Below are 24809 nucleotides of genomic sequence, written 5' to 3'. Positions count from 1 at the left end.
CTGTGCGGGGCATGGAACAATGCCATTGCCTGAAAGGATTCAGTACACTGATTGCTTTCTTAACTAGTTGAAGGTGGCATATAAGGAAACACAACCTTTGTTCATTTATAGCTTTTCACAGCACAAAAATATGTTACAAGAGAGTAACTTAAGATTAGGCTTTAACCCTTACATTTCACTTTTTAATATCCAATGTATTCTAATAAAAACTCTCTATATTTTACAGTTAATTTAGAATATTGCTTCCTTTTAACCTATTATTTCCCATAATGGGTTAGATGCTAAATTTAACTAATTAAGTTAATCAATTCAAAATTCCTTCTTGAGCAATTTAAACTGTTAGTGGTTTTCCTCATGTCACCACTTACCACTGCAGGGCTGCGGGTGATATTTGTACATTTTTGTGCAAGTGCTTGCAGAAATGTCTTTATAAAGGAGAATCAGTTCTGCAGGGCCTTCCTACAGCTTGCTGGCTTTACTGTGGAGGTGGCTCTGGCACTGTTCTCTCTCTAAGCTCTGACTTGCAGTGTCTTTAAGGCTGGGGAACATGGTGGAAATTTCTGCACTGAACTGATTGAGCACCTGGATAGGCATGTGTTTACTTTTATATGGTTGACAAATACACAGAACTGAGACTTTTTTTTTACAGCCTCTCTGTCATGGTCAGATTTGTGATCTGTTCAGTCTTACTTCTACTGCCTTGAGTACTGATGCAGCAATGCAATAATTTAGGGATTATTCAAATTGTAGAAGTCCTGAGAGCCCTGGAGATGAATTGCCTGTAGATTGTGTGTCACTATGATGTATTTCTCTCTATTATTATATAGGACTGTGCAAAGCCTGATAAAAAGATCTTGGAAGGTCAATGAGATGATTATTTGAGTTATCCCATAATTTCATTCATTTCACATGAAAAGGATGAAACTGCAGCCAAGGGATTTAGGTTTCCCTCAGTCTGCTGCCCTAGAGCTGTACAGACGTTACTTTTTGAAGCTCCCTAATAAGTTTGGCCCGTTTGCATCTGTTTCCTTCCCTTTTTAGCAACCTCTACTGTCTCTCACACCGTTTCCCTGACTGTGATAGAAGTTGGTTTTTTTCTTTGCTGAGAGCTGGTGGTGGTTTGTGTGATGAATGAACCTGCCCTCTTTTCAGGAGCACTGTCCTTGTTGAGAGAGAGGAAACAGCTTGTGGAGCCACAAAAGACAGTCTGTAGCTGCCCAGCATAAGTGGATCAGTGTTTCCTAGTAGCAACTGCAAAAAAAAATTTTTTTCTAAATCTTCCTTAGTTCTTGTTCTCTTTGGGGTGATGTAAAGAATGCAGGTGCCCAGCGTACACCAAGAAAAACTGTTCTGTTGCAAACAGAAGTTTCTGACAGTTCAGTCTTGGCCCTTGCTCTTCTCTTGGTGAGGTTATAACAAATGTTCTTCCCTTTGTCCACTGAACGTGAAGTGGAATCCATTCCAGAAAAACAGCTTTCTCAAGCTGTGCCTGTGCACAGGGCTCTGGGCCTTGCCACACTCCCCATTTCCCAACACAGTGAGCAGAAGCTGCATTTTGTTACTGATAAGAAGGTGGTAAGTTTCACGTAGTGTGTTGCCCAAACCAGGCATGTCTGTAGCTGGCAATTAGATGTTCATGATTTCGCTGGAGCAGCCATAAATGCTTCAGCCAGGAGAAGTGATTTCCTGTTTGTTCAGTATTTTCTGTTTCTCAGGGAAACAATATTATTTTGTTGTTCAGTCAATGGCAGAGACTTCCACTCTTTCTTCTTATAACTCCTTATGTTGATTTTTATCTGTATATGTTTTCCTAATAACTGACTTTGCCATAATCAGTCCTACAAGTCTTAGTTGGGCCACTTACTGACAAGTACCAATCTGGACCACTTTTGATTTTTTAAGTGTTTCCCTTAAAACAGTCCTTGCTTGGTAACTTTCAGAACACATTCCATAGCCTTATAATTGTCTTCAGGACTTTTCATTTGAAGGCATATTTATTAGTCCATATTGTCTCCCTAGTTTGTTTTTTTCAATTTGCATTGAAGGTTTTAGGTGGGTCATTCAGGAAACTGTAATAGGAACATCTTACACTCAAACCCCAGGAGCAACTAGCTCCTTTAGTTCATGAACATGTGTTTTCATCTATTAAGTAGAAAAAAATAGTTATTATATTGAGTCACACACTGCTATTTTTGTGTTTCTGTTGTGTTGTAAATGCCAAAGGAACTACAACTGCCTATAACATATTTCAGTTCTTTCTAGATTTCACAAATAAAAAACTATGCCAGCTGGTTTTTCCAAGCTCCCTTTTTTGTATGGCTTTGCTAATAGGTTAATAATATAACCATTGAATGTTTGCATAAGCATTTTTAAGTCTAGATAGCAGAATACCTAAAACTGCTAGAAATTGTGCTATCTGGAGGCGAGTTGCTGTCCAACATAAGCTACTTCTCCTTACTTTTCTTATTCCAGCTGTTCTTCTTGCTGTGATGATGTCATAGCATTGTAACACAGCTGTGAATCATTGTCTTCCTCTTAGCTCCCATTTGTTGGTTTAAAAGAATTTTTGCATCCTCTGATTAAATGTTGTATTTGAGTACAGGATGTTTATTGTATCTGAATGTAACACCGCTGTATAGTTAAAATAGGATTTGACAAATAGTTTGTATTCCCCTACCAAACAAAGGCAAACTTGTCTGCCAATTATACCATAATTTGTCATGGTCTGTGAAGGTAATGGTAAAGGGTTTTGATGGCATAAACTAAAAAGTGTGTGTCCATAGTTTTGTTACAATTCTTAATGCAAACCCTAAAATTATATTCACATAACCTAAGGGAAGTGATGCTATCTGTGGCATAGAAATAGTAAATCATTAATGAAATTAAATATACAGATACAGCATATTAAATATTAATGCCCTGTTAATGTTAATCATGAGTAGAACTCGTGTAAATGCCTTTTCTCATAATCTCTGCAAACTTGAAATTCCATCTCTCCCTTCACATGGGGAAATAAAAACTAACATACATGTTATTTTTATAAAGATTTAGATAAATTTTATTTTTAAAATGCCACCAGTAATCAACCATGGGTTGTTTTCTAGAGTTTCTAAGTATGTCAGAGAGATGTTGTTTAAAGCACTTGTGATACCATTTGTGTCTTAGCCCAGCTCTGGAGCCAGAGCTGCAAATGCTGTGTTTTAGGCCTCAGAGGCAGGCAGAGTCAGAGAGGGAACTGAAGTCACAGGGAATTGGCTTAGTCCTTTGTTTGGGCCACTCCACTGTAAGCAGACTAATTTCCATGAAGTCTTTGGCTGAAATCCTGCTCTAAATGGTTTTAAACATGCAAGGGCAAAAAAATACATAACTCTATGAATGATGCACATAGTACTGTTATGGGATGCTGGGGTTGGGGTCAGTGGTTCAGGTTGAACCTGATTAAACCAAATTCTAACAGGCAAAAATTATAAGGTACTCTGGTTAAAACTTCTATAATAATGTATTTTTTTTCTCATTTCCCATTCTCGCACTTAACAGAAAGAGAATTTGACCCAAATAAGCACTGTGGAGTACTGGATCCTGAAACAAAGAAACCTTGCACAAGATCACTCACCTGCAAGGTATTTTTCTTAGAAGATAAAATATCAGATGCTTTGTTATAGTTTAAATCCTACCACAGTAGTTTGAGAGGTCATACCTGCTCCTGTCTTACAGACAATGGGTATGGTATTCAGGCGCTGTCTTCAGGTAATTCTTTTGTGTAATTCTGTTTCTTTGAATCAGAGCATCTGCATTATTCCACTGATATTTCTAAAAAGATTTTTTTCATGTCATTTTATTATGCAAAAAGCATTAACGTTTCATGTAGAAGCCCAAGTGTTATTTTAAATGCTTCTTTTTTGCTTCATGTGTGCAACAATGTTAAAGTATAGTCAGTTTTCAGTAAAAAAAATTACCATATTTTTGTATAATAAATTACTTGGAGGCTGCCCTTGTGATAGTAATAACTCCCGCATCAAAAGTAGCTGCAATGTGAGACATTTCTAATGAACATTTGTATGTGTATGTGCTGCCTGTCAGTAGAGATCATCAGCTAAATTTGCTTTAAAATCTATTCATGTTTTTCAATCCAATGAAATCAGTTTTTCATTGTAAGTTAAAAGCTACAATGATTTTCTTAATATCTTTAAATTACTGCAATTCTATTTTCCATCTTGAAAAAGGTAAGTCGATAGTCTCTATTATATAGATAAATTGTTGCAAAAAGTAATTTTAGCCTTGATGTTGGCATTTCTTAAGAATGACTTTATAAGTTATCAAAGATAATGTGGAATAGCAGCTTTATTTCCATAACTGTGGCTAAAGTTATTTGAAGTAGATTTTATCTTTTAGAGTAGTGGTTTATCAGAAGTATAGAGGACTCATAAACAATGTCATGCACACACAAATGCTTTTTAACCACCCTATTTTTAGACTCATTCACTTAATCATCGACGAGCAGTTCCAGGCCGTAAAAAACAGTTTGACATCCTTCTAGCTGAACACAAAGCTCGATCCAGGGAAAAAGAAGTTTCAAAAGACAAAGAGCATCCACCATCTGCAAGGGAAAGCTATCAGAGCCAGCCCACACCAGCACAAGACTCTCTGTCAGGATCCTTAGTGAACTCTGGGCAAGAATCTAAAGTAACATCTCCTGCAAAATCTAGACCACCAAATTCTGTACTTCCAAGGTAAGCAGTTCTCCAGTGTGGAATGTTGCATTCTCAGGGTGCTGCAAGAAATTTCTTAGATGTTCATACATCTCATTTTAAAAGTATTTAATGCTTCTTTAGGCTATTACACGATAAAACATACTAATATAAGAATTTCTGCTAGCTTATGTTAACTGAACTCTGTCCATGGTAGCCTGTGATCTAACTGGGAATGAAGAAAGGAGTAGTGTCCATCCTTGGCTCAGAATCTCAGACTAACTGCATTTTTTTGCTAAAATGGTAGTTATAATTAGGAAAGATTATATTCAAGTCATTTGGTCACAATTGAGAAGAAAAGTCTGTTTACATGAACCAGTGTAGGTATTAGTGGTAAAATTCTGTACATTTATATAGAATTTTTCTCCAGAAATACTTTTCCAATTACGGTGTAATTTTGTGTTGATTTAAAGCTATTGATATCAAACTATCCATAGCATGTCTTCCCTTGTTTTGAAGATTTTTAGAAAGGACAAAAACATTCTTCAGAAGGACAATGAAAACTTCTGAAGGCATCCTTTTGCAAAAAACAGTGTGAGATATTTGATCTACTGAATTCTAATCATCCTCTGGAAAACTTCCCGTATATTTTGTTTATTTGTGTGACTTTTTGGTACTAATTTTGGCTGGAGTGCATCGAGCTAAATTAGTTGGCTTTTTTCATCTTTATATTTTTTTTCATCATTCATTTCTTTGCAAAAACCTTGGTCAGGACTGGGTGCTCATTTTGCAACTGTCCTACTACAATAGTCCTTATGAAGTATCAAAGAGATACTTCTTGTATTTGCTATCTCAGACAGCTGTTTCCAATGTTTTCTGTGTGGCCACCAAGCCTGAATGTAGTTTCATTCCTACGGTGGCAGAGATGGGCCTTGCAGTGTTTGAGTGAAAAGACATTGAAAGAATACCCACAGATGAATTGCTGCTTCTCTGCCTAATTCTTGTAAAAGCAGTGACCTTACACAGAGAGCAGCACAGACAGACAGATAGAAATGGGGTTTAGTAGGTGTTACAGTTAAAGTAGAAAAACTGGAGTTTTGATTTCATAAACTTCCATGGCAATTCCAAGAGAGTCAGCTGCAGAAACTGCAGAGGTAGCAGTACTCAAGGAGGATGAGGAGGAGGAGGATTTTAGGAGTCAGACATTGTGTTTGTAGTCTGCATTTCTGTTTCTGCTGCAGTGCCTCTGTTGGGCTGTCCTGCCTGTTTCAGAGCAGCCATGGAAGCTCTGTGTTTGTGGCCTCTCTGTGTTGGCCAGCGAGCCTGGGGCTCTGCTGCTGCTGCTGCTGCTCAGGGGCTGCTCTGTCCTGAGACCAGGAACTCATTGAGGCTGAAGATATCTACAGATTTTGCCCAGTGTGGACATCTCCTCCAGCCTCAGAGTTCTCAATACATACTTGGTTATACAGACTGTAATTGTGAAGCTTTTCCACCCCCACTTCTAATCTAATCTGTTTTCAAACTGCTTTTGAAAGGCAAGGCACCATCATACCCTGTGGTGCAAAGACATTCCTACTTTGTTTTATTGCATTTTAGACAAAGTTAAAGAAAACCTACATGCTGTGAGGAGCTCTCCCAGTTATTGCACTCACTAATCTACCTGTAGAGGGGGTCAGCTAAACACTCTTATATTTAGTACACTGATTTTAGTAGGATTTTTGTAATTGGACCCTTGGGATTAATCAAGTGGCAGAGTCATGGTTCAGTGTAAAAAGATTTTTTTATACCTGATTTTTATTTGTGTTTTAAATATACTTTGTCTCTCTCAAGATCTGAAATCCAACTTCATGGCAAATTTAAAATTTCAAGCAATAGAAGTGTGCTGCTGTTTACATGAACTTGGTGACAACCTGTCATGGTTTGACGCTGGTGCAATGCCACTGCCCCCATGAAAATATATTCTCCTGGTGTCTGCTCTGAGATGTGACCAGGAATAGAGCAAAGCAGGCTCCAACTTAGGAATAAAGAAGAAAAACTTTATTAACCTACAACTATATATAAAAAGAAACACACACAGAACTCAGAATGAAATCTTCCAAAAACATTCCTCCTCCTCCCACCAAATTTCCAATACATCACAGTAGTACAAAACCTTGGATTCTTAATTCAGTTACCACCCCTCAAATCACCAACTCTCAGTCCATCATCACCCTTTAGATAATCAATTCTCAGTTCATCAAGAAGAGAGAAGTCCCTCTTGTACCATAGGCTTCTCCTGGAAACACTGTTGAGACCTCTTGTGTTTCCCCCAGGAGTTCTCTGCTTTTAAACCCCTGTGTTCTCAGCGGCGTATCCGTGTCCTCAGTGGCCAAATCTGAGCACCTATTGGTTTGACCACAGCATCCCAAAAAACCTCACTTCCTTTTCAAACCAGGACACAACCCCTGAGTGTATTTCTGACAAGATGAAATGTCAGCTGTTCAGTGTCTTTTACTGTCCTTGTTTCCATTGATCATTTCTGGCATCATTTGCTTTGATGCTTGATGCCAGCAGGTATGTTTATAGAGCCTTTGGGCACTGATGATTTAAATGTATATTCTCCTACTAGACCTTCATCTGCAAATAGCATAAACAGCACCAGTTCTTCAAACCACAGTGGGTACGTACCAGAACTGCCACTGCCTTCCATGGGAGGAGACATCACAAGCAGATTGTCCAGTGATGAAGGAGAAGCGGATGGAGCTGAAGAATCTGAGAAATTAGACTGTCACTTTTCTGGACACCATCCCAGACCTCTTGGGGTATGTGTCAGTCTCTGGTATGCCTTGCCATTGTTCTTGCATAATTAGGGAGAGGAGAACAAATAAGTAATTTAATAAGAAGGTAAGGAATGAAGACCTTACATTCTGAAAAGTGTTCTAAAGAGAAAAAATACATTTAACAGAAAAGGGTAAGGATGGGATAAGGTAGGAGGAGACCACTGGTCGGTACACATGATACATTGATGTGGGACAAGATGGGCAGCAGAAAATCAGAATTTCTATTTTTAGATTGTCCTCTCAGTAGACCTCAAATTGGGTGTAGTTCTGCTAAACTGAGGAAAGTTGCATTGCTTTAAATGTGACATGAGCAGATATTCTCTTGGTTGCAGTTCCTACAAAACTGTACCTGGCAGTTGGTGGCAGAAGGCTAGTACAGTGCTCCATTGATTTCTGTAGTCTGGTTTAAAGCAGTAATTAAATGTCAATTAAGTGAGTGTAAGTGGACTTAGAAGCTATTGCTTCATTTATCTCAAAATGGAAAGGCTCTGGTGGTGGCTCAAGTATGTGTTTGAGCAGCTGGTTTTGTCTTTCTCCTGTGTTAGTGAGAAATTTCATTGTAAGTAGTAAAAGCTGCTTTGTGGTATTATCTCTGCAGTGTGAATTTGTTTACACTGTTCAAACCAAGAAGCAGTGGGAGAACTCTTGAAATTCTTAGAAGCTGTTTCTCATAAAAATTGAGCCAAGGAATACACTTACATGTTTTCCATATGATATGCAGAATAAAACAAACATTGTGATAACTGGTAGCATTGCTTGTATTCCCTAGAGCAAAGGAGAACTTGTTACTGTCAGACACCAGAAAAAAGCATGACCCAAACATTAAATGACTGTCAGACAAAATCCTGTATTTGGTTCTTACAGAGAAAATGTGAATTACTGTAGTCCACATAATACTATGATATGCAGAAACCTCCTGTTTCCTTGCTACTATTGTATGCTACTTTGGTATTGCTGACTGCTTCTCTATGAATTAAAAACTAAAGGTTCACTGCATGAATGCCCACACAATTGAAAAAATAATCTAAGTGCAGCCAGTTCTTGTGCATGCCTCAGCAGTGAGGCATGGCTGTCAATAGCCATTTTGGTTTAGGATCCTAGTTCTGTTTCAAGGCAAACCCACTGACTCATCTGTTCTCTGAGATCTTAGCATCTCTCTGCTGAAGCAGTTACTGGTAGTGAAACTAGTTCTTGGTCTGTATCAGTGTGAAGTGAGAAAAGATAATGTAAATCACCTCCAAATCATGCTAAATTGCTGAATTTTGTATTAAAAAAGACTGTTTTCCTTACTAAAGGAAAACTACTGTTTTCCTTACTACTGGCCAGGTGGTAATAATTAAACAGGGGGAAAGTCAATAGCTACTCAAATTGCCTCTTGTTGGTATTTGATGTTAGTGGTAGCTCACTGGGAGCTGAGGCTAGTTTGTCAACTTAGATGGTGGTTTTAATTAACCTGTTTAACCTTGTTATGAAACAGACTTAAAATGAACAGTTGCAGTCTCCCCTTGCTGTCCACTAAGCTGACAACTACTTTGAATGGATGCTCTTCTACCACATCAGTGCTTCTGCTGTCAGCCAGAATTGCTGTGACTGGGTCCCTTGTATGATGGAGAGTTGTCTTGTTTTTTGAGGATGGTTTGTCTCCTACAAGCAGTCATTGCATCATTTAGATCAGTAAGACTGAGCTGAAACAAGAGCAGATTTCTGATTGTCACATTTGAGTGTAGTAGGACTTTTCAGGAAATTCTCCAGAGGAAGGGGTGCAAGTACTCCTGAGCTCTGCAGAATTCTCTAAATACTACTCCTCCAGTTGATTTTCATGCACTGTGAAGAGTGTATCTCATGTTCTGTTGTAGCACAGATGCCACGGATGATAATTTACTTTTTTACTGAAATGTCAGGGGTTTGTTTATTAAGTAGATACTAAATATGTTCCCATTGCACTTTTTTTCTTCTTCAGTTATATTTTTATTGCTGTCATACAATTATGAGATTTAAGACACCCAGAACAGTGTAACTTGTCTTTCTGAGGCAGTAAGAATTTTTTCTCTGAAAGTACCTGAACAGTTACATTCTTTCTCTGGCACAGATTCATTAATGAACTATGAAATATACTTTACACTAAGCTGAAATACTATGCCCATATTTGATAATTCTTAAAAAAACTATGTTGTAGATCATGAAAACCATTTTTTAAAAGAAGTTTTATATGCATGATACAAATTACAACGGTGTTCCTTGATCAGTAAATAAATATTTCATGCTGTAGAAATACATTTGTATAAGCAACATTGAAATACCTTTTCTTTCAGTTCTGTTCATATGGCAGTCGCCTCATGGGAAGAGGGTACTATGTCTTTGACAGAAGATGGGACCATTTTCGATTCGCACTGAACTCCATGGTAGAAAAACACTTGAACTCACAGATGTGGAAGTAAGTGGGATTTTTATGCTTGGTGGGTAATTTACATTTTTTATTCTGCAAGACTTCTAAATTAGGCACTCCATGGCCAGCGTTTGTAAAATTACCTCTTAATTAATTACCTCTTAATTACCTCTATTAAGGTATAGCAGTAACCTGTATACAAATCTTCTCTGTTAAGAAATATACAGTCCAACAGAACAATTTCCTAGTCTGATGTAAGTTTCTGCCAGATTGAAGACTCTTACTAGTCCCTAAGAATGAAGATTTTTGCCTAGGATTTTATGCCTTTATCATGCCCCTGTACCACCCATTCAGGCTTTGCTGTGCAAGACACAGGAGTTGTAAGATAAGGAACTTGGTGCACATCTGTCTGTCTATGATAGGTTTTTAATTCATAATGCCCTTGCTGCCTCTGGGATCTTAAAATTCTGATTATTACTCATTGTTGAAGCACCTCTCTATCACATATGCAGGTTCCAAGCACTATAGGTTTTACTACACAGAGCCATTGAAATAGACTGCACTTCTAAAACAGATGTTCTTTAAAAAAAAAAGTAATTAAAAGTTAATGGAATGTACAGATAGGATTGATTTTTTGGGGATATTCTGCTGCAGAATATGCATTCTTCTTCAATGTAATGATGCTAAAGTGCAGTGTTTCATGTCACTGTTTATTATCAGGACTGTGTTATATTCTTTGGATGCCAGCCATTAGATAAACAAGGTTTGATTTTTATTTAAATATATATTTTTAAGCACTACAGCTTGGCTTGTCTGACTAACCTGGTAACTTAATGATAATGGTGCCATTGTGCTAGGAGTTTGGAAATGCTTGGTTCTGCCATAAAAGAGCCAATTTCATGTCTTTTCAGAGATTGATCATGCTCAATCTGTTTTGTAAATTCATAAACTAGTGTCTGTCACCTTCCACAAATAAAATTTTTTGTTTCCTTATATAGGAATATTAAATTTTTTTACCTATTGGCTTTGTCAGGAGAAAAGATGCTTGAGCATCTGAAAAAACATATACCACCACTAGTACAAACTAGTACAGAAAAAAAAACCTCTCTAGTAGTTATTTGAAACCAGAAGTAAACAGGCCTTATCCTGCTCCCACTAAATCTGATTTTAAAAGTTTTCCCAAATTTTAGCTATTTATGTAATCTCTAATACTTCAATGAGCTCCAGCCATACTCACTTGTCTGTGTAACACAGGAAGCTGACAGTGCTTTACCCCAGTATTCCTCTGCTGTCCTCAACCTTCCTCTGGGCTGACCTTTCCCTGTGCTCCCCAGGCAGAGCTGGATGTGAGGCTGCTGTTCCATAGCTCTGCAGCTGTGGCCAGAGGTGCAGGGGTGCAGGGCCATGTTCTCAGAACTAACATTAACAAAGTACTTTTATCTCTACTTCTCAAAGTACTTTGCAAATGTGGGTAGGAATTGTTGGCCCTTCTTTAAAAGGAACCTGAAGGACATCTCTGATAAGCAGCTGTGTTTGCATTGCAAGTGGCAGGCAGTAGGACTTCCTCACTTCTGACAGCATGGACCTATGTAATCCCTTATGGAACTGTGCCATAAACTGTGTTCTGTCCAACAGTCTCCAGAGGAGGAATACCTGGAGAGAGCACTTGTAATTGGGATTTGATTTATGATAAGACAGCACACTCAGGGCTGCTGTTTTATTGTACTTCTGTGAGGGCAAGAGTAAGCCTTTAAAAATGGGAAAGGTGTCACTAGTGAGGATAACAAGGGCAGAGTTATGGGACTGTACAGCTTCTTAGAAAAGAGAAATAGGATTAAACTGTGAATTAAATATAAGTCTAAATAATGGGAAAAGATCACATAATAGTTTTCCAAGAGACATTATGAAGGTCTGGTTCTTCAGTAACACCACATTAGATAAAATAATAGGTGATGGCTGAATGGAAAGGAATTTGAATACATCCTACTGATTTCACAGGTAATACTATTGTACTTTCTTCTCAAAAGAATATTCAGCTGTTTATAAAGCTTATCAAGCTCTGTTTAATATTTTGTCAATTTTTCAATATTAGTGAAAATTAATCAATAATTTGCCTGTTTAATCCCACCTAACCAGCTCTCAAGTGAGCTGTTGGGAATAGCACTGCATTTGGAAAGGGGTGATCTTTCCTCTTTGTGCTCAATGATTAAGTGCTTCACAGCCCCCCAGACTGGCTCATTTACTACCTGAATGAAATCTAACCTATGAGTTTAGGTTGATATTGGAACTGTTCCACAATCTGAAATTTGAAGCAAAAGATACGTAATTAATGAAACCTAGTGACTAGAATATGTATAGGTGCCACTGTCAGGCATTTTATTTGCATTTTTTTAACTGTTTGGTAAAATAAGAGAAGGAAAAAGGAAATGAAATTTGTAATGCTGTGTTTAAATTGTAATACTGTGCACTTAATTGCTGTATGTGATTAATAGAATAGATTAGGAATCAAAATTATAATGAACTAGGTTTGCCTTTTTGAATAAGTTAATGGAAATTATTTCCTATCTGCTTTTTTTGGATGGAATTTTTTATGTATCTCCTTTTTTTTTCCTTTTCTGTTTAGGAAAATCCCTCCTGCAGCAGACAGTCCCATGCCTTCTCCAGCAGCACATGTCTCCACTCCTTTTCCAGCATCAGTCTTACAGCCCTTCAGCAACCCCAGTGCAGTGTATATTCCTTCAACACCTATCAGTTCAAGGATCACTTCTTCCTACATAATGACATCAGCCATGTTATCAAATGCAGCCTTTGTGACAACGGCAGAGACGAATTCCATTATGTCACACACCACAGCTTTTCCTCATGTGGCTGCAAGCCTAAGTATCATGGACTCAACTTTTAAGGCACCATCAGCTGTGTCACCAGTGCCAGCAGTCATCCCTTCCCCATCCCACAAGCCATCCAAAACAAAAACCAGCAAATCCTCAAAAGTGAAAGACCTGTCATCTCGGAGTGATGAGTCTTCAAGTAACAAAAAGAAAAAGCCGCAGTCGTCGTCTTCGTCGTCGTCCTCATCCTCATTATCTTTGCAGACATCTTCCTCATCTTCATTTTCAGGGTCCCACAAAAAGAACTGTGTCCTGAACCCCAGTTCAACGTTGAACTCCTATCAGGCGACATCCTCCTATAACAGTGTGTCTGTGCACAATACCAATAATGGAACAAGCCCACTCAGTGCCAAATCGGAGCCCTCAGGACGGACTTCACTGTCAAGTAGTTCAACAGACTCAGTGAAACACATGAGCATGGTAGTGAGCAGTATTGACACTTCTAATCTGTCTGTATCTTCTCTGGTGCACCACTCAGGGGACCACTCCCTGGGAGCACATAATGCAGTGTCTTCTCTACCCCTTTCTTTTGACAAATCAGAAGGAAAAAAACGTAAAAACTCTAGTTCTAGTAGCAAAGCCTGTAAAATCACTAAAATGCCTGGTATGAATAGTGTTCATAGAAAGAGCACTGCCAACCTTATTTCTGCGGTGCCAGATCCTACAAGCAGCTCCATCTCTCGGCAGGTAAGGGACTCTTCCAGTTATTTCTTTGCAGATCATGTCTGACTTCCTTGAAATATTTCATCGATTCTGAAAAGAAAATACCACATTTGCTTCAGATGGGTTTTCATCACACAACTTACTTTCTAGGTTAATACAGAAACATATTTGTATTTGGTTTGTACCAGTCATAGAAAGATGTTTTGAGAGTTAAAAAAAATTTATATATACATACATACATACATATGTGTATGTATATATATATATGTATATATATAAATACTTTCTCAAAATATTTTTATGAGATTTTTTTATTCAATTATTAAAGTACTTATTTGTATCTCTGAAAGTAAAAATGAATGGCCAGAATTGATAAAAAATTTTTAGAAAAAAAAAATTTTCTTAATTCTCATCTCTCTGAAATAAATTGTGTTATTGAAAACAGGAAGATGAGAGTCAGAACTTCTGTTTATTTCTTTTCCCAAACTTGTTGCTGGTTAATTTCCTGATGCTATGCTAGTCTCTTCATATCTCTTCTGTAAAACACATCTACCTTTCTCCTGGAGAGAGTCTGAGGTGTTCCCTGTTTGAAACTGGAAAAATTAAGAAATTAAGTTCTTAACTGGATGACCTTTAGAGGATATTTGGTTACTTTTTCAGTGTACCTGTGTTCACAGAATATTGAAGTCAGTGCAGCAGATAAGGTTACACATGCTTCCTTCATTGATAGCAGCAGAGCTTTGGCTCCTCTTTCAGTGGTGCTATACAAGAACAAAAGTGTATGTGAAGTAAGATCTGCTGGGAAAGCTGCCAATATGATCTTTATAATGATCTACTCTTTCATTCTGCTACTGTGTCCAGTGCTGTGCAGTGCACACAAAACAATGCTTGGCCCTGGCATCTGGAAGACAAGGCCATAGAAAATAGGATACCTCAGAGAAACCTGAGAAGGTAGCTTAGGAAATTTTGGTCTGGTTTGAGTTTTTTTTTGTTTCTGAAACTCTCATTTCCTAAGGATATTGCACATTAAAAAAAAAAGTGGAATTTTGAAAAGAAGATGGTAAGGGCAAAGCAATCCATAAGTAATGTGGCAGAAATGGGAGAGGAGAAAGGGAATAAATGAATACTAAAGCTGCTGTAGGAGGCAGAATGAATGTCTCAAAGAATGGCCTAGAGGTATATTTTCTCTTTCCTACTTCCAGCAGAGGTGCAACAGAGATTACTTGTTTGGCTTTTTAAAATGGGAAGTGGCATTGTCTTTCTATTGTAAGCCTCTTAAATGTGTCCTGCAATCAGAACTGATCTTCAAGTAACTGAAGTCAGCTGTAAATTCTTCCTTCTGTTACTCAGTCTGAATTTTGAAACATGTGTCCCCAAAAAGATTAAATTGCCCCGAGGTTTAAGGTGTCAAATGGAAAGAAAAAGTAAGTACAAATTGGTGCTTTGGTGCAAACATGGGTAATAGGAAATGAATTGTATCATCTTTTCCCAGGACACAGACCGTGCCTGTAGCTAGCACAGGGTGAGGAAATCTTACAGAGATTCTGAGTTCAAATCCTGAGCTCCCTCGGGATCAAATCTGTTCCTGTGTGTCATTCCTGTTTCAATTTGGGATGTATTTCATCATGTTGCACAGCAATAGAAGTAAATAAACCACAAGAAATCAATCAGAGGTCTTTGCTGAATATTTGTGAAAATGTAATTCTGGCTAGTATTTTTTTCTTAAGTAAGAGCTTAAATATTTGTAATGAGTGTTACAATATACAGATATTTAAACATGTTAAAACATTATATTTAATATGATACAGCTATTAAAACATGTTACCTCCTCAAAAATAGGAGGTAAAATGGAGTTAATTGTATTTCAGAAATCTAGCTGGCAGCTAATTGTCTTTGTGACAAGATACTCTATGCAATACAAAATAAATTGAATTTGAACCCATTTAAGCATACGGGTCAAATATTACATACTCTACATGTGTATATTGAAGCTCTGGAGAATACAATACTTAAATTCCCTTTTAAGCTGTGCTGTTTGACTTGATGTGTTCTAGAAATACAATTACATTAAAAATCCCACCCAAAAAAAATGATGTGGCTTAAAATCTTGCTCCTGTTCCTTCATGTAATAGGGGAAATTGAAGACATTAAAAACACAGCAACAGTTGATAGGCTCAGGTATATTTTCTTATTTAATTCAACTCTAGACTGGATAGATGGTAACTGGAAATGTTAATCATTAAGTTTTGAAGTACACTTTCTTTTTAAAGGACACTGGCAAAAAAAAAAAAAAATTGAGTCTTGGCCTCCCACTTATACTTTTGAAATTATGCTTCCCATCATTAAAGACCCAAGACATCTGGGAAACTTTCTTTCTTTTCAGAGTGCTGTACCTGTTCAGCCTGTGTGGCTATTTCTCCATTTAAAAGGAGGACATGTATTTATTATGGAGGGGTTTATGAATGCTGTTATGGTGTATGCAGAGAAGAAAGATTTGCAGATGTGTCCCAGTGTTCTGAATGACCAGGAAAGATAAAAGGTTGTGTATCTTCAGTCAAGATTTGTAGCTGAAGAATGTTATCCTCTAGAGAACAGCTGAGACAGGCAAAATAAGCTGAAGGGAGCAGGACAGGCAAAGACCCATCCTTTTGATCTTCATGCACCATGGGAGCACCTTCAAAAGTAGCTGTAAATAAAAACTTTAAACGTTTATTCTGGACAGAGTGTGAACAGAGAACACTGTTTCAAGCTATCTCTGTGTGAGAAAGGGCAGGTCTGGAGAGGAGGAGAGAAGCTACCTTTCACTCTGAACCTGAAATGGCAGAATAACAAACCATGCTGCAGAGGGGAAGGAGAAAGCTGCTCTTGTGCAGGCCTTGCCAGCCCATGCCACAGCCCCAACAAGTCAGTAAGAAACTGGCTGCTGCATTTCTCAGTGTTTAGGAGACAGGTCCTTGCTACCTCTCCATCAAAGGATTAAAATGATGTTACTTGAAGTCAGTGACTTTGTAAACAACTATTCACACTGCAGTCATCTGCCATTTACAGACAGGTGTCCATGGTTAAATTTTATCAGTTTTGTAACCCCTGAGGAACTGCTCCTGTGACTCAACAGCTGTGTCCCTTCTTGTATCACAACAGAAATATCTACACCATGTTTACAGGTCATTGTACAAAAACCTATATCAGGCTGCTCTTGCAGAGTGCTGTGAACTCACAAACATTGAAACAAGCTGATGGAATATTTGCAGCATTATAACAAAGTACTTTTAAAATGTATGTATGTATGTGTACTACAGTTTACACTCATTCCCAAAGAAATTCTCTGATGCAGTAAATGGATGCAAATGCAAATTTGAACCTCTGGAGTTTCCTTTTTGTGATTAATATTTGCTTTATTGAGTAATGATATATGGGAAAAATGGAATAATTTAGGGCATGCTTTGGTGCTTGGCCACTTGGTTTGAGCTCCCCAGGAGTGGGGAAGGTCTCCTGGGGAGGATCCCATGACTTGGAGCAGCTGCCCTGAGTGACTCCAGTAACTAGAGAAACCAGTATTTCAGTCTAGAGAGGTGGGGGGTTACAGTTTATATTCCTTCAGCTAGTGTTTTCTATGTTATTTTCTGACCTGTAACAGTATTTATGTGCCTTTTAAGACTATTAAATTATACAGGCTCTGAGAGATAATGATGATTCTATCTGAAGTGTATCTTTTGCAATAGCAAAATACCTGTGTTCCAAATGCAACACGATTAGTACCACGTTACACAGGGAAGGGAAGGCCATCACCAGCATCTGAATTCAACTGATAAATATGCCTCTCAATACTGCTCAATTAATGTTTTTCAGATTGGAAAAAATAGCAGTGTAGCTTTGTCACAATCCAGTCCTTCGAGTACATCAAACCCAGTACACAACAGACAAGTAAGTTGCTTTTAAAAAAGTGTACTTAAGTAGTCTGTAAGCAGTTTTGAAACATTTTATGCTATAAAACCTTCAAATTTTATGCTATAAAACCTTCAAATACAATTTCTTTATGAATCCAGTTCTTTATAGAAGCTGCCTTTTGGTGAGCTAATACTAGATTTCTCCTCTCATATAATTTTTTTCCAGCTATTTTCCCTTCCAAGAATTATGAATTACCCTTTTTTTAGTTGTTTTTCACCACCTGTATTACAGCTCAGGTTGGCTCATGTGCTGCTCACTGGCTGTTGCTTTGGTGATAGAGGCTCAGCAGCAGCAGATCTCTGCTGTTTTTTCTATCCCACTTCTCCTGCTGAGCAAGATGGCACAGCACAGTCCCCAGACTGGCACAGGAGGGACAGCATTTAAAAATAGGCCAGAAGTGAAGCAGCAAAGGGAGAGCAGAAACAGGACAGAGAAGATGAGGTACTTGACGATTCAGAGAAACTAATCTGAAAGCATAACTAACCCATGTGTAATGGGAGTTCTTCTTAAACAGGCTCTGAGTTAGATAATGATAATAAATGCTGTAACTCGGCTTTTTTGGTCCAGCCCTCATCTGTCTGGAGGACTGCTACCCTGGTTTATTTTAATATGGTCCCTACTATTTGATTCTCCAAGTTGAGTACTTTATCAAGAATATAATATCAAATTCTTTAGTGTGAAAAGGTTTCCCACCTCAGCAAGGTATAGTCACAAGTAATCCAGAGGTTTTTCTGTACAGCTAGTGTCTTAGAATTCTGTTATGTATTCTGGCTAAATTATGCATGAGTAGTTATTCCAAATGGCTGTGCTGTTAGTTTCTGCTGTGTAGACACAGGAAAAGAATAATAATGATAACCCACACCCACACTTCATGCCCATTCAAAATACTCTGAATCGCTCATATCTTGAGATGAACTGCCAAACAGTAAATTATTTTTTTTCTCTCACTGCTGAATGCAAATACATACGGAAGAACTACTGTGAAGGGAAAAAAGTGGAAAGTTTCTTCATACTTCTAAGGAGTGGCATTCCTGTGTGACACTGTCATCCAACTGCCAGTGACAAACTGTTCTGAAGTGCAAAACTGTTTTTGTTTTAACATCTTGCTCCTGTGTTAGTATAACATAGACACTACCCAAGGAGCAGAACTTGTTGGGATCTGTTGCCTAGATCCCATGGGGAAAACCTCAGAGTACAAAACATTAATTTGGTGTCAGCTCTATGTAAACTGAGATTATTGCAGAACTTTTCAGCTGCCTGTTTTCATAGCTTTATAAAAATATAAGTGTTTGCTTGTTTTAAGCCCCACAAACTCTTTCTTTTTAAAAATATGTTTGTCAGTTTGGTAGTTGAATGTGGAGCTCAAAGTATAAATACAAAAAAATCAAGGTGATACTAAGTTTTATTAAACTTTTTTTTTTTTAACTTACACAGGATTTTAGTATTTGGAACCATGAATAATGATTCCCTATTTAATAAATGCTTGTCACTGTCAAATCTGAGCTGCTTTGTTGGCAGCTTCTATCTCCAATCTAGCAATTGAATAGTCCCTAAATAAAATTTCTGCCTTAAACTATGCTGTAATATTTCATTATAAAGGTGTTAATAATTAGGTAACAATAAGTGGATCTACAAGTAGATGCTGTGTCAGTAAAGGTATTACTGTGGAAGCTGAGCTCTCTTGTTTGGAATGTTAGTGTAACTATAACCATGATGATCAGGGAGTCCAAGTGAAGTAAGGTCTGTAGGCAGAGACAATCTCTGCTATACACCAGGGCCTATGGTTGGAAAAATCTGGCAAGTTTTCATGAATACATCACAACAACAGACTTGTAACAATGCATTTGGAAGCAGAGTTGCAGCTGCTGAGCTAAATGTGCATATGGAGCAGTTCCTCTGAGCTGCCTCTGCTCTGTTCCCTGGCCAGGCAACCTGGCGGAGCTGTCTGCTGGCTCAGAAGGGAGAGGATTGTTGTTCTCAAGAGAAGGGAGAAGGGTCCATAACTCACCACAGGGCTGAGTGGCTGGGTGAGAATGTGGCTTTTGCAAAATTGTGTTGGGCTGGAAACCCAACCCACACCCCAGTCTCGTTTGTGCCTGTGACTGCCCAGGTGCAGTCCAGCGGGAGAGCTTCCAGTGGCTTCCCAAAGCAGCCAGTCACAGTGAGACACACATGGCAGTGCTGTGAAAGTCACCTGCCACCCATAACTGAGTGTTTCTTATGACTGAATTGTGAGCTGAAGGTGGCCTGTAGTTGTTCTGATGTCACAGGAGTAGCTGCTTTTGACCATTTGCTCCATGTGTTGAAGTTCACTCAGGTTCTCCCGTGGGACTGGTGGATGATGAGAATTGTTGGGGGCCTGTCAGTTCCATCCCATTGCATTAAACTCCATCAGGCTGAATTCAAACAGGTTCTTCTCAATTAATGTTGAATATCAGTATTGCTGCCCCTCTTTCAGAGCTGGATTAGGGATTGTATACATAAAAACATGCCTGTTTTTCCAACTATTATTGTTGCTTTAGTAAAAGAAATACTACTTTTCCCTACAAAAACTACTTGATCTTTAACAGAAATTAATGGAATGATAGTTTTACAGTCAAATTATTTGTGCCTGTATGTATTAAAAGTTTGTTTTCTCCAGATTTTATTCTTGTTCTAGGTTTTTAACTAATCAAGTCTTTTTGTCTTCATAGTGCTTTTAGGTGCCTGAAAGTGTTAACACTTCAAGACCTCAGTATGCGGTGGTTTTTAAATACTGAATAACTAGATCATTTTATTAAGGGAAGGTGACAACGTGTATGCTGTGTGAGGATTCCTTGTGCATGAAAACATGCTGTGTAGAGGAAAAGATTCTTCAGAGTTGTCGTCTAATTGCTGCTCTTTATTTGTAATGATAACCAAGTTAATGAACATGAAATTCACCAAAGCTTACTAAGATCAGACCGTCCCAAAAGGAAATATGCCGTTTATTCAAAGCAGTTCCTTTTCTTAAAGGTCTAATGAAATCAGTAAACAGGGAGGAAATTTAGTTCAGGGACTTGAAATAAATTCCTGCTTTGAGTACTGTCAGCCACAGACATTATTGAAGTGTTTTATACCAAAAGACATTGTGTGATTTTGAACCTGGCTCTGGTTTCTCTTTTAGAAGACATCAAACCGGACTGGTAGAATAAGGACTCTTCCATAACAAGGAAAAGGAACCAGCCTATAATCTCTAGCTCTCAGCAGCCCTACTCCACAGGGTTTTTCTTTTCTATGTCCTGCAGATGGATTTAATCTTTTATGAATTTGTGGTTTTAATGAGAATTAAATTTACAGAAAACTGTAATAGTGATTTGTTTAGTTTTTCCACTTGTATTTGCCACTGATCTGTGCGTTCTGCTTGGTTATGTTTCATGCCTTTTAAAGCTGTTAGCGTTGCAATGCTCCCTTTGTTTCCTAACCAGAACACAATGGACATTCCAAAAAAAAAATCCAGACCATGATTTGAATTTATTTAAAGGATCTCCAAATTTTTTTCATTAAATAAAAATTACAGTAATTCTGTATTTAAGCTTGTCCTATGGATAAAAATTGAGTGCATTTCTTAGTAATTTGCAAACAGCTGGGGCACTGCAACTTTAGGGACTAATCCTGATTGGTGCTCTGTACCTACAGCATTTAATAATTTCAGTGGGAACTCTGAGTGTTCAGCCTCTTCCAGAATCAGGCTCTTAAGGAATCTATACTTCAATCAATGCATAGCAGAATTTTGCACCAAACTGTAATTACTGTTATCAGGGCCCAATGTGTACAATCCCCATATCTTGGGGGATTTCAGACCCTTAAGAACACAGCACTTGATAACTTCAGTGAGCAGTTTGGGTTTGCGAGGACAGGAGTTGAGCAGATTGGCTTGCATTAATAGAATTGCACTGACAGTGTTTCTTATAGGATTACTGAATAATTTTTTAATAAAATATAGATTTTATAATCAGGAAGCCAATACTAGGTACTGGAACAATAGTACAGAGGAGTTAACTTTTATTTCTACAGTGTTAAAAGTGCACTTATATGCTGGTTTATTTACATCTTGGGGAAAGGCGAGAGACTGCAAATAGGGAGATTATTACTACTTTCTTTTTTAAAAAAAGAAGGGTTAAGGCAAATTTTAAGACTAAAAATGTTTAAGCAATTATAAACAAGGCTAGACCCTTTGAAAAAAAGTTTAGAAATATTCTTAAAATAAATTTTTATAGTGTTAATTTTGTAATAATTTATGTTTTGCTATACTTCAGAGCTAACTGACCGGTATAGTTTCAGAAACAGTATGAAACTTAGGAAAGTTTAAGCAATGTTTATATTTTTAAAATGTTCTTTGAATTATGTTTTTATTGTACATTTCTTCAGACTGAAAAATGTGTACATATCTTTGTTATTTTTGCACAATTTTTGTCTTGTTCAGTTTTAGGAGCAGTACTATGTTGATTTTTTTTTTAATTTATTTTGAGTTATAAAACTGCAGGATTTTAAAAATCTCAGTAACAAAGTCATCCTCTGTAATCAATGAACTGCTATTTCTATTTGTTGAGGGAAAACAGTGGTTGTGAGATTCAGTGGTTGCTTCTGAGAAATAATGCTAATCAGTGACTGAAGGAGCAATTTTGTAGTTTTAGGAAGCTTTAGCTGTTTCCATGCATCTTTTAATTGGAAAGCTGAATTATGGAGCCTGTCCTTTGAATGCTGCTTAAATTTTATTTTCAACTGGCTTACACCTGACAGCATTTCAGGAAAGTTAAGCACGAAGTAAAATCCCATGGTGTTCTTTCATCATCAAAGAATCATTATTTCATTAAATGTATCAGAAATTTTAGCCTGCAAAATGAAATGGAAGTAAACTTTTGGAAAAAAAAGTGGATACAAACTGGACCAGCCTATAATGCATTCTTAGTGTAGCATTCACCTGTAGTTCTTTTTCTTCCCCATTTGCCTGAAAACCTTGTGATTTGTTTCCAGCAATAGAGGCTCAGAAGCTTTGGTTGTTCCACATACGCAATGCATAGGCCCGTCAGCCATAAAAAGCGACTTGGATAACTTGTATGCCTTCTTTTGTATCGATGTAACAATTGTAAATAGTGCTGATCGACCTTTGTAGAGAATAGTTTATACAGCATATTCTATTATTGCTGATTCTCAGTGAACTATTGTTTTAAAAAAAAAGAAGAAAAAAAGAAATTTTTCTATTTACACCTTATATTTTGTTATGCTGTTGACCCATGGCACTTTAACAAAACTCTGTGGGTTTTGCATAGCTGGTCAGTCATGGGATATATTAAATAACTGTTGTTGCACAGAAATGAATTTGCACCTGCTATATTGTGCTTTCCTACTACAGATTTTAGAACCTTTTCCAGAAGACTTTTGAAGAAAGCATGTCCAATCATTCTAAGAAAAAAAAAAAATGCCATACTTGTACAGCCAATTTCTTTTCTACAATCCATATTTTGTAACACTAAGTATTTTCATTCTTTGTCCTGCACCTTTATGTATTAGCAGTATCAAATAGAATTCATTCCATGCTTGTGATAATTGTAAGCAGAATAAATGTCTAAAGTAGGTGTAAATAGTAAATTCTATGGCTTACAGTTTAAAAAAGGAAAACCAGAACAAACATGTATCTGATTGATACTGCCATGGTTCAACACCGGGCCTGGAGATATTCTCTAGTGAGCGATTGTATTTTTTGTTTTTTGCTTTATTATTATTTTTTTTTGTAACATGGCTTTGTAAATAAAATAATTTATATGTTTGTAAGAAACAGATGGGGTTTGTCATTATTTCCTTTGCAAAGCAAAAATGGTGTGTGTTGCTTTCTTTTCCCAGAGGCTGAAATACACTTTGCAGATGCCCTGCACTGAGAATTCCACGGTAGTTCAAAAGATCTGTCCAGCTTTCTGTACAGGGCTGAATTGCCCTGGGATTATTTTTGGCATTCATGTCTAAAATATTTCTGTATTTACATGTCAAGACACGTGCAGCGATCAGCTACTGAGGTTTTTTGCACTGATAAACCATTTTTAAATTCCTTTGCTTAGCTGAATGCATTTTCTCATTCCTTATCAGTGTAAGAATTAACTTTGTTACAGCTGCTAGATTTAGGAATTCTCACTTCAATGGGCAGTACAAATTTATAACCAGTCTTTTTATCATCATTAATACTAAACCCACAGCTCTTATCTAGGCGTTAAGATTCTTGTTCTGTGCAAAGCCTGTTCCAATTACAGATCAAATGAGACTTAAATTGTTCATTGGCTCGACAGCTCTGCAGAGAGGATTGCAGTTTTTTCTCTTGCAGCCACCCTCTTCTGCATATCTGGGGAAGATGGACATTTTCATGCTCCTTTCATGAAGTAGCTGGAAACTGTCTTGGAGATACTGGAGGGAAGATGCTCACAATTACAGTATCTTTTTTAAAAGCAAGCAATTTGGATTGCAAACTGCATTTTGTGTGCACACACTCAGAACTGCAGAGGAGATAGGAAGCTGGGCTGCCTTGCAGGAAAAGGGAATTGAAAGAGGGAAATTTTACCTTCTAGGTAAACAGCTTTTTTTATAATGTCTTGCACTTTCTGATTCCTGTCACAAAAGCTAATCCTGAATTTCCTCTTTACTGTCCAGTTAATGCCTTGATCTGAGATACTGAGATACTTGTATTTTGAAAGCTTTTTTTTTTTTTAAATCTTTAGTTTATCTTTTTCAGTACAGAAAAAAATAATATCATTAAATAGAAGTAGATGCTGAAGTTTCATCTGATAAAAGTGGTCTCCATGTATGGCTAAAGATAACTCTGTGTTTATAGGATGCTTTGCTATTTCTAGCAGCCATTAGAAATTAAAACTACAGCCAAGAAAACAGAATATGGCTGATATATTAACTGCTTGCCATCACTGCCTATGGCCAGCAAAGGCTGAAGACCACTCACTTCCCAAAAATGAATCACTAGTTTTTTAGCTCTTTTGGTGTGTTGAATTATCTATAAGCTGTTCTCATATTTGGAGCTGGGTTTCCCCTCCTTTTTTTGGTTATGCACAAGTGTTCTGCTTGTAGCACTCCTCTCCTGTTAGTGTTCTCTAACATGCTCTAAATACCACCCATTTTAGAGAGAAGCAAATCACACTGTAACTTCTTTATTCATTGCACTCTCATTTTTATGCTTCTGTTTTTACCATGGAACTATTTATTTTAGAAGGAAGTCATTGCAACCAGGATCGGTTTTATTCTTCCAAATCTGTCAGGATTCACAATTGGAAAAAATGCCAAATACTGATTCCAGAAATATTTGGAGGAGAGTCATACAACACATTCAGACTTCAGAACACAAGAATGTTTATTTCATTCAAATCTTTCTGTGCTGTTTTGCTCTTTGAATACTTCCTGA

General features: G+C 37.5%; 1 protein-coding gene across 4 annotated transcripts in view; it reads left to right on the top strand.

Annotated features, from left to right (window-relative positions):
* ATXN7L1 (ataxin 7 like 1) overlaps positions 1-23191 on the top strand; it is a 110786-nt gene extending 87595 nt beyond the window's left edge. For 3 of the 4 annotated variants that reach the window (XM_036400800.1, XM_054514870.1, XM_036400803.2), the window contains 7 exons: positions 3538-3620; positions 4474-4730; positions 7297-7489; positions 9820-9941; positions 12517-13468; positions 17294-17368; positions 20538-23191. In XM_036400800.1, the coding sequence (XP_036256693.1) occupies positions 3538-3620; positions 4474-4730; positions 7297-7489; positions 9820-9941; positions 12517-13468; positions 17294-17368; positions 20538-20579 (1724 nt within the window). In that variant the 3' untranslated portion in view covers positions 20580-23191. Of the gene's footprint in view, positions 1-3537; positions 3621-4473; positions 4731-7296; positions 7490-9819; positions 9942-12516; positions 13469-17293; positions 17369-20085 lie in introns of all 4 variants that reach the window. The other variant, XM_036400801.2, reaches the window with a different exon arrangement.
* Positions 23192-24809: the final 1618 nt, after the last annotated feature.

The sequence above is a fragment of the Molothrus ater genome, chromosome 5, assembly GCF_012460135.2.
Source record: "Molothrus ater isolate BHLD 08-10-18 breed brown headed cowbird chromosome 5, BPBGC_Mater_1.1, whole genome shotgun sequence".
NCBI classification, from domain to species: domain Eukaryota; kingdom Metazoa; phylum Chordata; class Aves; order Passeriformes; family Icteridae; genus Molothrus; species Molothrus ater.
This window is presented reverse-complemented; position numbering and strand designations above follow the sequence as displayed.